Below are 14407 nucleotides of genomic sequence, written 5' to 3'. Positions count from 1 at the left end.
CAGCACTGACAAAAAACAAATAAGGTCACGTTCATTAACATGGAAGAGTACTGAAACTCTAATTTGGGGAGCACAACATATGAGCTCAGTAATATGAGAAAATATGCTCAACAACTTGAACAAATCGAATTCAGTATGCTGCGATATTTTGAAAGTTTTAGCCACAGAACCTGAATGGTAAGCTAGCTAGCTTAGTTAAAGTTCTTGTCAAATAAATCATGTTTGTTCTGGATTATCTTGATAATTTTGGCTACTTTAAAAATGTCTGTGAATATGACAATGCAAATTCAGACTCTGATGCTGGAGTCCAACTCAGTTCTCTCGGTGACAAATGTGGACTAGTTTACTAGCAGATAATTAGCCAGATAGCTATTAGGGATGGCGTGGAGGCATGGGAGTGTTCACAATTTGCATATTCATATCTTGGACTTTTAAATGAGGGTAAAGGTGTAGAGATGTTGCTTTGCCATTTTTAGTAGTTTCTTGGAGGTTACATAAACATGTTAAATATTTTATTATGCTGCATAAATGATTTTTTTTAAATGCTCATATTGTGAGAAACTCTAAATAAAGTGCAATTAATTTCATCTGGACACACAGACACACAGTTCCAGAGACACATCCACAGAGCCACCTACTGTTTTGCATCCTGAGTTTTTGCATTTTGTCCCCACGATGACACCTCGGCTCTCTGAAAGAGAAGAGCAGTGTCTGGTCACATGACAGGAAACAAAATGAACAACGAGTACCAAGAAAAAAGGAAGATGATGTTTCTCCACCTCATAAAGCTGCAATTTATAAAACCACAAGTGAGTAAACAATGCTGAGGTTATTGCACTGAAACTGGGTGACATGGCCACATCACTCTGCTGTGTGGGGTTTACATGACGGTATCATTACATGACTTTAAAGGCACATTTCAGTCACAATGAAACAAAAACTAGAACACAGGTTATTGTGACGTGCATGAAAGCACGCTATTAAATTCTCACTAACGTCTACTTATGCGATTCCTACATGACTGATGTTCCTAATATTTCCACAAGCCCATACTCTCAATGACCAAAGATACAAATTCTGTGATTCTGTAATTCTTATACTTAACACTTACAATAACACTTACTATAAAGCAGTGGTTATTAAAGTAGGGGCTGTGATATACAGTGTAGCCAAGGGGTACAAAATGATTTTTTTGTTTAATTGAAGTTATAATGATGGAAATCACATCAACTCCTAAAAAAATTGTGAAAGCTATCATTTAGCTATGATTTATGATGTTATAATTATGTTATAATTTGACTAGTCTCTTAAATGATTAAATGGGTTTAATTTAAAAGTCATAAATAATGTGGTAACAGCAGTTGAAATAACAGCAGTTTCAATAAAACTAAAAGGTTTGGAATATACAGTGGAAGTGGTTGGGTTTTATGGAAAGATTAAATTGCCCCAGTAATGAAAAAAATATTATGGCACATATGGGTCATATAGCTGGATTATGTATCTGTGCTGTAATCAGTAGAGTGGAGAGTAAAGTGGTCCTTGGCTGCAAAGCATTTATTCTAAAGGTTCCTCTATCTATCCTTGAGAGCCATGATACTCTAAAATGCAAGATCCCACTCCTTAACTAGTCATGAATCCATCTATTTAGTTACATTCATGGGGTTGGAGGAGGAACATGATGAAACTGGAGAGAATATTCAGTTTCAGCTTAAGATTTGGGGATTTTCAGTGTCAGTAAATGATGTTTAACATGCACATAAATGTGGAGTGATGACAGGCGTCAGCTCACCGAGCTTCTCCTGCTTCTCCCTCTCACTGTTCTCCATTTTCTCCAGGATCTGAGCCAGAGAAGGCGACACCTTCACTTTCAGCTTGGACATCGGCTCATCAGAGCTGACAGACAACAGACACACAACAATAATCTTACACTGCTTTAAAAAAAACACACACATTTACAGCATTCAGCAGACTTCCTTATAGAGAGTGACTTATTCTGTAAAAGCATCATTACATCTGTACACACTTGTTTAAGCTAGAGCCCTGTTAGAGGATTTTAGCTTTAAAAAACTGAAGAGAAATGATATTTTGTTTCTGCTGTGATGCAGGATTTAAAGTAGAGAACAGAAAGCTGCTGGATGAACTTTTGTGACATTTTACACGTCCTGTTCTTTTCTTCCTCACCCTGGGAGAATCTCAGGGGAGAGGCAGACAGAGAGAAAGCGTGTGACAGGAATAAAGAAAGCTATCTAAAGAGCAAGCGCGTGCGTGTGTGTGTGTGTGTGTGTGTGTGTGTGTACCTGGGTCTCTCTTTCTCCAGAGCCTCAGCAGATTTAGGGCCCTGGTAGATGATCTCCTTGCTGTTGTTGGGCTTCTGCTCTCCTTTTTCAGACTTAAACTCTGGCTTCAGCGGTTCTTCAGGCTTCACATTACTGTGGCGTCCACAGGAACAACCCTGAGAATCATGGGATATGCAACACAAAGGGTTAATTAAAATAAGTATTAAATATTTATATTTGCATTGCATGAATGCATTACATTAAGCTATAAACCAGCAGCATTGAGGCTTTTATGTAAAAGGGTTGAAGACAAGAATGGTGTTGAATTCTGGATTCTGATTGGTCAGGATTAAAGTTCTACAAAAGCAGCTCTCGCAGTAGTGCTGGCAGTAATTCGATCACAGGTTTATATTAATGTGCTCATTCTAATATTTTATCATTTCTATAGTAACAGTTAATAACTTGTATGGTGGATGATCCACATAATCTAAGACTAATAAACAGATTTCCAGAAGTTTCCAGCCACAATAAAGACAGAGGACTTTGAGCTTTCTGGTTTCTCTGTAACATGATTTTTTTTTGCCTTATTTACTTCAGTAGAGAGGGAAAAAAATTTAACTGCTGCCAAATTGCAGTAGTATAAGAGGAATAAAACAGTTTGGGACCTGCTGTGATAGGAAAAGAATCAACTTCAGGGTGGTAACAGTAACTCTGCTTAGTGTCAGGGCACATCACACAAGGCAAAATGTTGAAATGTGTGGAAAATAGCCTTGAAATGTACATTGGATGTTTCGACTACCTTGATTGAGAGAAACTCTGAGAAGTCGGTCGTTCTCTTCTTACAGCAGGACCAGCCCTGAGGACAAACACAGAACATTTAGGCTAAAAGCTACAGATTATCAGTGCTGACCAGCAAAGCAAGCTGGTAACACTGATGTTATAGCATTAAAAACATGCATAAAGTATGTACTCGTGTTTTAAAGGAAAAAATAATGAGCTACTGTGAAAAAAGTGGAGAATTCCCACTAATAATATTTTAAATGTTCCATTTATAATGTTTAAAAATGTTACTATGGAACTGTAATAACAACAGGATTTTTTAGATTCATTTGAAAACTGTGCTTTTCTATACTGGTATGTGATGGATCTCAATATTTTCTTCATTTCTGTTTAAATTTTTATGGCCTGGAAATCATCTCTGCACTCAGCTTCACCCATTTTTTCTCTAACTCATATAACAAACAGTTTCAGCAGGGAGAGCTCGAATGTTTGGGGAAATGTGAGGCTTTTAAAAGTTTTGCAATTTAATTTGCTTCGCAGGCACCAGAGGGCATTTAAGTAGCAAATCGCTTCTTTAAGACTAGACTCTGTGTATGTGCGCTCACCTTCAGGGCATCGTGGAAGATAGGCACTCCAGGGTGAAAACAACAGGCATCTAAACACAGAAAGAGATATCTCATTACACATTACTTCCTGTGTCTTTTTGCCTAAATGTGTGAAGACACACACCATGACGCTCTGTTCCACTCTGTCACACGTGGCAGTGTTAGTCAGCTGTCCCTGCCACAGGCAGCCAATCAGAGAGGAGAACAGGGGACATTTATGGTACTCAGGAACAGCTGTGAGTCTATTAAGTATTCTCTACAAACACGTGGAACAATCACAGCTCCACTCCTCTCACTGGGTCTACCAGGAATTTAAAAAAAAATAAAAAAACACAGCCAAAAATAAATGCGGGATTTCCTTTTTTTTTTTTTTTTTTTTTTTTAATTTGTTTTGAATTGTTTGAATTTCAGTATAATTGGAGACACACACTTCTTCAACTGACTCCAGCTGATCTTACTGAATGAAATCTATTACAGAGTTTAACTTAATAACTGAGTTTAACTTCAGGGAAAGTATAAAAGTAATAATCATAACAGTCACATGTAATAACACAGTAATAAATGAAACATGACTGCGCACTTCTATATAAGATCAGTGAGTTTTTAGGATTGAACTGGCCATCCATACAACAAAATGTGGAAAAAGAAGTCTTACCATCCGAGTTCTTATCCTCATCAAACCTTTCGCCACAGCCTCTGTTATAACACAGCGAAGCCATTCTGGTCTGATTTGCACTTAGTTTCTTTTCAGAACTCCTCTTTTATTAAACAGTTGTTCTTCTGGTCCTCTCCTGGTTTGTCACAGACTCTTAAACACTCCTCCTGTTGCCTTCTTCACTCTCCAGAACTTTCAGTTATGAAGAAGGAGTGATCCAGAAAGAGCGACAGAAATCAGAGAGGCAGAGAGAGGACAAGAAACGTGGAGAAAGAGAGAGAGAGAGAGAGAGAGAGGAGAGAGAGAGAGAGAGAGAGAGAGAGCCAGAGAGAGAGAGAGGACAGCCTGAATGAAAGTTATAAATAGTCAGGAGGCTTGCAGCTGTTGGGTTTTATCTGAAGAGGCTGACATTCCTGATATCCGGAGCAGGAGAGCTGAGCACCTCACACTGACACAGAGCAGGAGCACAGAATGAGAGAGCCAGCAAAACAAGACTGAGAAAAGGTATTTAAGTAATTTCATTATTTAAAAGAATTAAAAAGCATTACATTTTATTTTGATAAAGTGGAAGAGTCTGACAGAACTGTGAAAAGATATCATCATATTGGAGATCACTGCTTCTATGTCAGAGCAAAAAGATGAACAAGTATCTCAAAGGAACAATATGAACATCTAAAAGTGAAGAAAACACCGTTAATTGTCTTACAAATTAGTTATAATACCCTGTTATTGAGAAACTGGTAAAGAAGCAAAGCAAGACTAAGAAAAAATCCAAATCCAAAATCAAAAGTTCCCTAAACAGAGTGCTTCTCCATCAGAGACGTTTCCAAATCAATCTTTAGGAAGATAAGAACCCACAAGTCAACCCCCAAAGAGCCTTTTTCCCCCTTAAAAGGGTGCACATCATCATCATCATCATCATCATGCTGCTACCATTAAAGAGAATTCTCATTATTGTAGTGTTATACTTTTGCTCTGGATAATCAGATGTGTAAAGAACCTATTTCTCACTCAGTGCTTAAACATCTTAGTATCTGAAAGGAAGTGAGTGACTGAGGTACTGATAACTGCTTTGGGATGAAAATAAACTGCATGAACAACACTACACTAGTAAGAGTGGCATCTATACCAGAAGTATGGGGGGGGGGGGGGGGGGGGGGTTAACAATAGACACTAGTAATAATAATAGTAGCCTGCTAGAAATTAAAAACGTGCAGCTGACTTAACTAAGAGGCCTATATATAGTCATACAACCTCAGAGCCATTTTGCTGATGGACTTTTATCCAAAATGTCCTGTTTCTATGGAAACTTTGTGTACAGTCATGTCCTGCTTTGATATGGACAGGAAGCGGAAATGACTTCTTTAATGACTATCTGATAAAAAGAAGGAATTGATGTACAAACAGGTATAAACAGGCAAACAACAGCATAAACACTTTAATGAACCACAGTGACAGAGTTACCACCATTTAAACCATATTTTTCATTAATAATATAAACAACCTTACCAATGTTTTTATTCATTTATCTTCAGTTACTGATTTATCCTGGTCATGGAGGAGGTGAATCAGGTGGTGACCAGTCCATCACAGAGCACCACACACACACACACACACACACACACACACACACACACACACACACACACACACACACACACACACGCACGCACGCACACGCACACACACACACACACCCCCCATTCAGAGTAGCCAATCCTCCATGGTTTTGGGAGGTAGGACAAAACCAGAAAACCCAGATTTGAATTTTCAAAAAACAAAAAAAAACCCAAAAAAACCCCCACACATTTCTAAAAACAATTTTACCAACACTTAACAATGCATTCAGTTGCCATCATTTTTGAGGGCAAACAGAGACGACAACCCAAATGTTAAAAATGTGTCCTTTATTAAGAAACCGGCGAGCACGAGCGATAAATCAATTACTTCACAAGGCCTTCATTCATGATTCATGGTAAGAGCTTGCATCACAAATACACACAACATAACTGACTGAAAAAACAAAACATACAACCCAAAAAAAAAAAAAAAAAAAAATCAGAAAATTTGAACTCAGACAAGCACACCGACCACTGAGAAACTAGTTTTCAGAAAACAGGGAAAATACACAGGGAAGTTAATTACATCCACAACAGACTGTTTACTCACCGAAGAAAAAAAAGAGCACCATATTTAATAGATCTTTGCAAACAATACACGGAAGTCCAACTCCTCAAGCACATCAGATAGAAAACAAATCAACACATGCAAGGAAAAAATGGAACTAAATTGAACTAACTCAAAACAGAAACACGTCACACTTCTTGGTCCTGAATCGAGCGCGTCATCGCAGGGAGAAGGGAGAGAAGAAATAAAATTAAAAAAAAAAAAATAAAGAAAAGAAAAGGAAAGGAAAAAAAAAAAAAAAAAAAAAAAAAAAAAAAAAAAAAAAAAAAAAAGAGATTTTAAGGTTTAAACAGAAGCATCATCATCACACCTTTAGCTTTCATGAGTGCCAGTAGTCAGAGTGTGTCTGTCTCTCTCTCTCTCACACACACACACACACACACACACACACACACACACACACACACACACACACACACACACACACACACACACCCTACACTGGGATGGACTGCAGGAAGACCAGAAAACTGCTTTTCCCTCCATATGACAAGATGAGCTCCAGCCAGCACTTTTTCACAATCTTAATAAGTGTGTTTTTACATAAACACCCATCATGTACAACATTCTGAGGTGTACGGTATATGGATAACTGTTTTAAACTCATAGTTGAAATGACAGACGAGAAAAGCAATTTAGGAAAGAAAAATGACTTTATTTCTTTTGGTAAAAACTGAAAGAATGAAGTAAAATGAAAAACAAAAACTTCCATGATTTCATGTTACGTGTATTTACCATGCGTATTAAAATCTTTATATTCTGCATAAATAAATAGAAAAAAATGTACAAAGGGGTTTCTCCACTCATTCTTCCTCTCATTTTGGCATCGATGATGATGATGATGATGACAACGATGATGAATTAAAAATCTGCAGCCTTCCACCCCGGCACTTGCACAGAGACAGTGTATATATATCTATATATCTATATATGAGGCAATTATCTCCAGTTCAGAAGATCAGAAGCAAAATAAAAAGGGATAAAATGTGGAAATTGCAGAGTATGGGTATATACATGACTACATCGGGCAGGAAAAAAATGTCCAAAAACCACAGAAGATTAAAAAACAAAACAAAAAAAAGGTAGCGTGCATGTGCATAAGGTCTGGCAGAAATGACCACCACTTAAACCACAGGTTTTGTTTTTTTTCTTTTTCTTTTTTCCTTAAAGGCATCCTGATGACTGAAGTGAGAAGAGCCCTGTATAAATATGATGAAATAAACTCTCCAGACTCAGACTCTGGGGAACGCTCCTGTCTGCGTTTTTAGGTGTAGCACTGAGGTCAGGTTGAAAGCTGGGCTTGACAATGTGCACAGGAGGTTTGGACGACCTAGAGCTGCCCGTGGCTCTAACTACAGACCTCCCTCGTATCACACACAGGATGGACAGTAAAAGGAGATCATCTCACTCAGTTTGACTCTAACACACCTTTGGCTTCATGCCTTCACGTCAGAGAGGATTCAGAGCTTTTAGTAAATAGATTTGCCTAAAATACACAGCACAAACACAGAGTGAAATCCCAAAGCCACACAGCAAACGTGTTGCAATACTGCTGATGTCCACTAGAGGGAAGCAGAGTAACAGGAGTGCAATAAGTGCTGTAATCTCAGCCCAAGTCTGACTTTGTAACAATCCAACAATCCATAACTATTATGGCTAGGTCAGAGAATTTCGTTGACCTCTGGTATGACATGTTCATCCATGTTTGTTTTTTTTTGTAAAGCCACGTTGAGTATAAGAAATGTGCTATATAAATCAAACTATTATTATTATTATTATTATTATTATTATTATTATTATTATTATGTTGGTTCAAACCCTAAACCAAAATCCACGTCCAGACTTTCCCACTTTTCCTATTAATTTCAATACATTTAGTAAATAATTCATAGCAGGTAATAGCTCTTTAACCCTTGTGTTAAAGGTAAAAACATCCCATTTCAATTTTTAACCTAAAGTGGAACCATATAAAAACATTTCCCCCAACATACTCAATGCTAAACAAGAAAAAGGACACATACTCTTGGTGCAGCTGCTATACCCAGTTCCTACTCTATAAGTATGTGGACACATGACCGTCACACCCATATGTGCTTGTTGAGCATTAATATAGAGTTATGTTAATACAGAGTTCTCTTCAGTGAAGGCGTCGTGAGGATTTGTACCCATTCAGCCACAAGCGCATCAGTGATGTCAGGCACTGATGTCGGGTGAGGAGGCCTGGCACGCAGTTCTAATTCATCCCAAAGGTGTTGAGGTCAGGGCTCTGTGAGGACACTCGAGGTCTTCCACACCAAAATTGGCAAGCCATGTCTTCATGGAGCTGACTTTGTGCACAGGAGCACTGTCATGCTGGAACAGGTTTGTGCCTCTTAGTTCCAGTGAAGAGAAATTGTAACGTTACAGCATACAAAGTCTTTGTATACAATTGTGTGCTTTCAGCTTTGTGGCAACAGTTTGGGGAAGAAACACATACGGGTGTGACGGTCAGGTGTCCACATACTTTTGGCCATATAATGTATTTCTATTACTCCACGTCTTATTTGCACTTATATCAGATTACACACAGGAGCATCACCAGGCAGGAGAAGTTGTTTTGTGTGTCTTTACTGTTCACCAGAAACATAGATGTTTCCAATGTCTGGTCATTTCAAATATCCTTTTTCAGCTGCCCAAAGTCAATATGAGCCATGAACAGTACATCTATTGCTAAATAGCAAACAGATCACAAGGAGTAAAGGTCATTAGGACATTCAAATTCTCGTGAAACCATTCTCCATTGACAAAAACAAATAAACAAAACTACAGATAAGATCATGCTTTTGACTCTATTGACAAAAAAAAAAAAACATCAACACAACACTGAGCTCTCGCTACTTTCACTTGACAAAACCCGAAGTGCAAGATACACACAAACCTCATTACACAAAACACGCAAAGCTGCTAAAAACATGCAAAACAGAGCAAACAGATAGAAAAGAGCCTGAAAAACACTCAGAGAAAAACGATGTTATAAAATGCCAAAACACGCTCAAATCTTTAAAGAAGCAGTTCACAATTTGTGTGTTTCTGGACCTGAAATAATCATACCATTTGCAAAACTGGCACTCACAATATTGCCTTATTTTTTTGTTTCACTATTGTAGGTATTGCTACTTTCTGTTCTGTTCCAGGCTTCTTTTTATATTTTTCTGGCCCAGAACTTAGCTCCGCCCCAAAGCAGAGCTGCTCAGCCCTTTTGCTTTTCCTATAAAGATAACTCACAGGGGGTCAGTTAAGGGTACGGGATACTTGTCAGGGTTTTTATTACAACCGTAGAAGGCTCTAAAATGACAAAGTGCTCCTTTAAAAAAACCAACAGTTCTGAAGATCATCATGAAAGTTCATATGGCCCATGAGCGTAATTCCCACACGCACACATACACGCACACATACACGCACACATACACGCACACATACACGATGAGGAAATACCCATGGGTCCTCAGCACACCTTGTTATACAAGCCAATCAGATCAGTAGCACGTGTGTGAGATCACTTCAGTGTGCTTGAGAGCAGTTACTGACGCACATCTCTCTCTCTCACACACACACACACACACACACACACACACACACACACACACACACACACACACACACACACACACACACACACACACGGCGGCGTTTCACTGCGATGTTGAAAGGGGATGATAATATAGTAGTAGTAGAGCAATGTAGAGAGAAACAGACATGCTGCTTAAACACACTCTGCTGTTTTTAAATTGCGTGTCGCCTATTTTCCATCTGCTACATTCCGGGAAAATGGGTTTGAATTGTTGGGTAATTGGCTCCTTTTATAAAAATTACTGGTCTGTGTGTAAAAAAAAAAAAAAAAATACCAAAGAGAAGGAAGAAGATGTGCAAACATTAACAGCAGCCTTCTCACTGTGATCAGATGATGGACGTCAGGGCATCGTCACCATGCATTCATTCACACTGCGACAAAACATCCAGCGGCCATTTGTTTACAGTCAGTGGTCATGACTGAGTCTGAATTTACTGGAGCCAATCATTTAGATTTGGTGCTTTAATGCTCCGTCACCAAGGTGCAGGTTGTCCGATGCGCCCCAAGCAATTAAGCAACACAGACACACCCACAAACATGAGTCCATCTTGCTTTAAAAAAAAAAGTACTTTTACTGGTTTGTACACTTCAAGAACACTGACCCACTGAATGAAGAAGGGAATCTTGTTTGTGAAGTAGATTCTGAGGATTCCCAATAATCCCAGGATTGCTTTGTGACATCAGAGTGCAGTCAGTTCTCCCAGCCAATGACAGGCTCCTTTCATAAATACACATCACCCCACTCTTCTAAGTTTTTTTTTTTTGGTCAATTCAGAGTCAGTGAATCATGGGTAAAGGGTGTGTGCACCAAATTAATGAGAGAAACTACTAAGTGCATGGCAGTGATTTATTTAGTCTCGCTGCATTCGAAAAGACTGAATGAAACATGTACTTGTCGCTTGCTAGTTTGAATGCAAGATGACCCGAGGAGAGCTCCCACACAGTCCCACACACAGATATATGCATATGCGCTTACGTGCGCATGACTGACATTTCCCTGCTCATGCCTAAGCAGCTTGTAGCCATCCTGCCACCTCGTCTTCTCTCTCTTTCCTCCAGAGAAATGACTAACAGGCAAAGAGGAGCTTATTAAAATAAGGATCACATTATCACCTAGACGGCAGAAGAGTAAAGAATAGAGCTGGAGTTCGACCTCACATGCCATTATGCTCACCATAGTGACTAGAGTGAGACAGAAAGCATAAAAACAAAGCCCTTCAAACGGACATCAGCTGCCTCTTCCACGGAAACTATTCTTTGCCAGCGCTTCCATGACAACACTCGCACATTGCAGATATTTGTTTTATCCAAGAGATAAAAAGAAAACTTGGCAATAAATATCAGGCACTAATTTCTTTGAATAATATTGGCACACACAGTTCTTCACTCCCCCCCAAAGCCAGAGAGAGGCTTGTAACATGGCTACGTGCCTGGAAAGTGGGAGGGGGTGTAAAAGAGATAGCATATGTTCACAGCAAATTGAAATCACAACTGTTAATTTGGCAGCTATAATTGCAGAATGCTGTTAAAGTAAATCACGTCTGCTTTCGTTTAAAGAACTCATGGCGTTCAGATGAATATAACTGATGCACAAATCACGACAAGTCCTGTTCCTAGAGCTTGCATACCGTGTCATATTGAAATTCAAACAAAAACATCTATTGGCAGCTCGAAATCATAGCATGTCGCGTTTTAGACAAAGCTGCACATCAATGTTTCTCCGTTTCCCCCCCGGGCTGAAAAATGCAATATTATTGGTGGGAAAGCATCTCTTAGTTTTTTTTTTCCTGCCTTTAACATACTTTGACATCTCAAAACAAATATATTTTCACTAAAACAAGGTTCATCAAAACTATTTAATCTTGCCTTGGGTATCTTCCTGAAAAGATATTATTAAATAAGGAGCCAGTTTGTGAACATCTCATGATTTGATCAAGTTGTTGGAAAAGTTGCATGCTGTAGCAAAACAGCCATAAGCCTAATCAATTCAGTTTGTAATCAGATACCGGCTGTCAAAATGTCAGCCATGTGCTGGCGCCTCAGTCGGAATGAAATCTTTTAATGTCATTTTCAGCCTTTTCACTTTTGGAGGGAACCTGATTTTAAAATCCTACTACTTTTCTTCTGGTTGAGATACAAGGAGAAGAGAAACATATTTCAGTTCAGGAAAACCTGTAGTTTTCTATAGTAGCAACTATATATATAGTAGAAAAGGTCAAAAGTTCACCATGTGAATAGTTTTTCCCAGGCTGCCACACATATTTGCATGTGCATGCCAGTTTGTTTGTTTTTTTTATTACTCTTGGCTAAAAAAGTTTTACCTTATATTTGAAAAATATTCTAAATTACTCAAATACTGATATCAAACTTCAGAGGCCTGTTTCTTAAAACAAAGTCTTTTCAATCAACATTTAAAAGAGCATTATATGTCCTGTCTAATATCAGTATTAACAAGAAGCTAAGACCCTGTTTTCAGGCGTATATAAAACTGAAAATGATAGAACAGGTCACATGTAAGCGCTTAGATAAAAGGTCTAACAGGACTGGCCTCCCTAATGTCTCATTTGCACGGGGTGGGTCGCACTAGTTAGACTACAATACAGACATATTTAGTCTAGAAGGGCAGAGGATCAAGCAGAGGTACTACAATTTTCTTGAACTGGCAGGAGGAATGAAATCAAGAGCACAAAAGCCTGAGTGTGGGAGTGCCTATATGGCTTTCCAATGCAACCGTCTGCAAACACACAGGACGAAAAGATTACAGACGGTTTAAAGTTGAACCGAAAAGCAAGGCCGCCACCAATAACAAGTTCACTAAAGATCTCAAAAAAGTTGGTGTCTGAATTATTGAAAACACATCCAAACATGCAGAGACCAGCTCAGTGTATGAATACAATTCAGCAACAACCATACACACTAAGTTAAAGTGCTTGGAAATGCCAAACATCACAATTTACTGGAGATTATTATTAAAAAAAAAAAAAAAAAAAAATTTGGCTCGCTTCACAACGGTACTGAAACCAAAGAGCTCAACAATGATTCATTCACGAAAAGCAGTGACGTGTCTAATGCTGCGAGAGCGGGACTAACCAGACAGGACTAGCCTGGGTGGAGAACAGCGTCCTGCCCTTGCCTCCACACCCAGCTCGAACCCAAACACAGTGCTCAGGGCCATCTTAGGAACATAGCAAAGCAATGTCGTCACTCCAGACATGAAACCTGATTTAGAAACAAATGATTTGCCAAAAACACAATTCTCAGGACATGATCAAATGAACCTGTGATGTATAAAACACTGACAAGCCAACAATTAAAAAAAAAACAAAAACAATAAAAAATGAGTAACAGGCTGATTTGATACCCTGTTGTGATGTGGTTTGTGTGTGTGTGTGTGTGTGTGTGTGTGTGTGAGAAAGAGAAAAAGCCATGTCAGATAGTAATGTGAAGAGTCTTGGCAAAAATAATGTTCTCGCATCTCCTGTACTCCTCCCTTTTGCATTTCTCTCTCTCTTCATACGCTTCAGCACTCCTCCTCCAGCTCCCTGAATCTGATGGTGGGTGGTGTCTTTGTCTCTTCTCTTGCTCGATTTGCTCGGTGGGTCATTCTGCCATCCTGTTTGGCACGCCGCTACACGGCGCTACTACATAAACTGCATCTGCACCAAAGAGAGACAGAAGAACTGGTTTAAATATGAGATCATTTACTCGAGAGTTAATTTTAAACTTGCATTCTTTTCTGTTATTCATGCTTAAAGGAAAAGATTGAAGTAGTTTTCATGCCATATATAGACACATATACAGAAACGTTAAATATACACATGCCGGTCATATATACACTCTGTACACCTATCTGTATGCATAGACCATTACAATTTATCACTCCCTCCTAGACATCCATCAACGGGGAACAACCACTGAGCAGATTTTATTTGGGTGATGGATCATTCTCAGCAGTTACACCAACGTAGTAGTGTGTATTGCTGGTATTAGTGCATCAGAGTGCTGGGGTTTTAATACATTTTAATATCACTGTTAAGTTAAGAACAAGTCCACCAAGCAACAATATCCAGCAAACAGCAGTCCTGAGACTCGAGGATGATTCACACACACATGGAAAAATAAGCTGCTAACAGTCTTTTCAAGGTAAACAGATACAACAAGGTGGGTTTGGACAGTGAGTGTATACAGTACGGGTGTAATACAATGCCAGTATCTGTATCTGTTTAGTGTTCCAAATATCTGTATCTGTATTTGGTTTTGAATTCGAAGTGGGAATGACTTAAACCAGAAGGAT

The 14407-nt window shown here is 38.8% G+C and overlaps 2 protein-coding genes and 1 long non-coding RNA gene across 12 annotated transcripts in view; 1 reads left to right on the top strand and 2 right to left on the bottom strand.

The window, feature by feature from the left end:
* The window catches only part of zgc:92429 (uncharacterized protein LOC445063 homolog), an 8945-nt gene extending 4340 nt beyond the window's left edge, over nucleotides 1-4605 (bottom strand). Inside the window, exons 1-6 of the mRNA XM_026935954.3 lie at nucleotides 4317-4605; nucleotides 3662-3711; nucleotides 3076-3132; nucleotides 2298-2452; nucleotides 1790-1893; nucleotides 639-691 (exon numbers count right to left, since the gene is read on the bottom strand). Of these exons, the coding sequence (XP_026791755.1) occupies nucleotides 639-691; nucleotides 1790-1893; nucleotides 2298-2452; nucleotides 3076-3132; nucleotides 3662-3711; nucleotides 4317-4380 (483 nt within the window). The 5' untranslated portion in view covers nucleotides 4381-4605. The remainder of the gene's footprint in view (nucleotides 1-638; nucleotides 692-1789; nucleotides 1894-2297; nucleotides 2453-3075; nucleotides 3133-3661; nucleotides 3712-4316) is intronic.
* A 13-nt stretch (nucleotides 4606-4618) lies between these two features.
* Nucleotides 4619-8275, top strand: LOC128318117 (uncharacterized). Its single transcript, XR_008301600.1, has 2 exons — nucleotides 4619-4820; nucleotides 7674-8275. It is a non-coding gene; the product is annotated as an uncharacterized LOC128318117 (long non-coding RNA).
* The window catches only part of si:ch211-200p22.4 (phosphatidylinositol-binding clathrin assembly protein), a 60990-nt gene continuing 52789 nt past the window's right edge, over nucleotides 6207-14407 (bottom strand). For all 10 annotated transcript variants that reach the window (XM_053233302.1, XM_053233303.1, XM_053233310.1 and 7 more), the window contains one exon: nucleotides 6207-13769. In XM_053233302.1, coding sequence (XP_053089277.1) covers nucleotides 13755-13769 — 15 coding nt within the window. In that variant the 3' untranslated portion in view covers nucleotides 6207-13754. The remainder of the gene's footprint in view (nucleotides 13770-14407) is intronic.

This window comes from Pangasianodon hypophthalmus, chromosome 4 (assembly GCF_027358585.1).
Source record: "Pangasianodon hypophthalmus isolate fPanHyp1 chromosome 4, fPanHyp1.pri, whole genome shotgun sequence".
In the NCBI taxonomy this organism is placed as follows: Eukaryota; Metazoa; Chordata; class Actinopteri; order Siluriformes; family Pangasiidae; genus Pangasianodon; species Pangasianodon hypophthalmus.
Note: the sequence above shows the minus strand (reverse complement) of the source record. Positions and strands in the feature narration are given on the sequence as shown.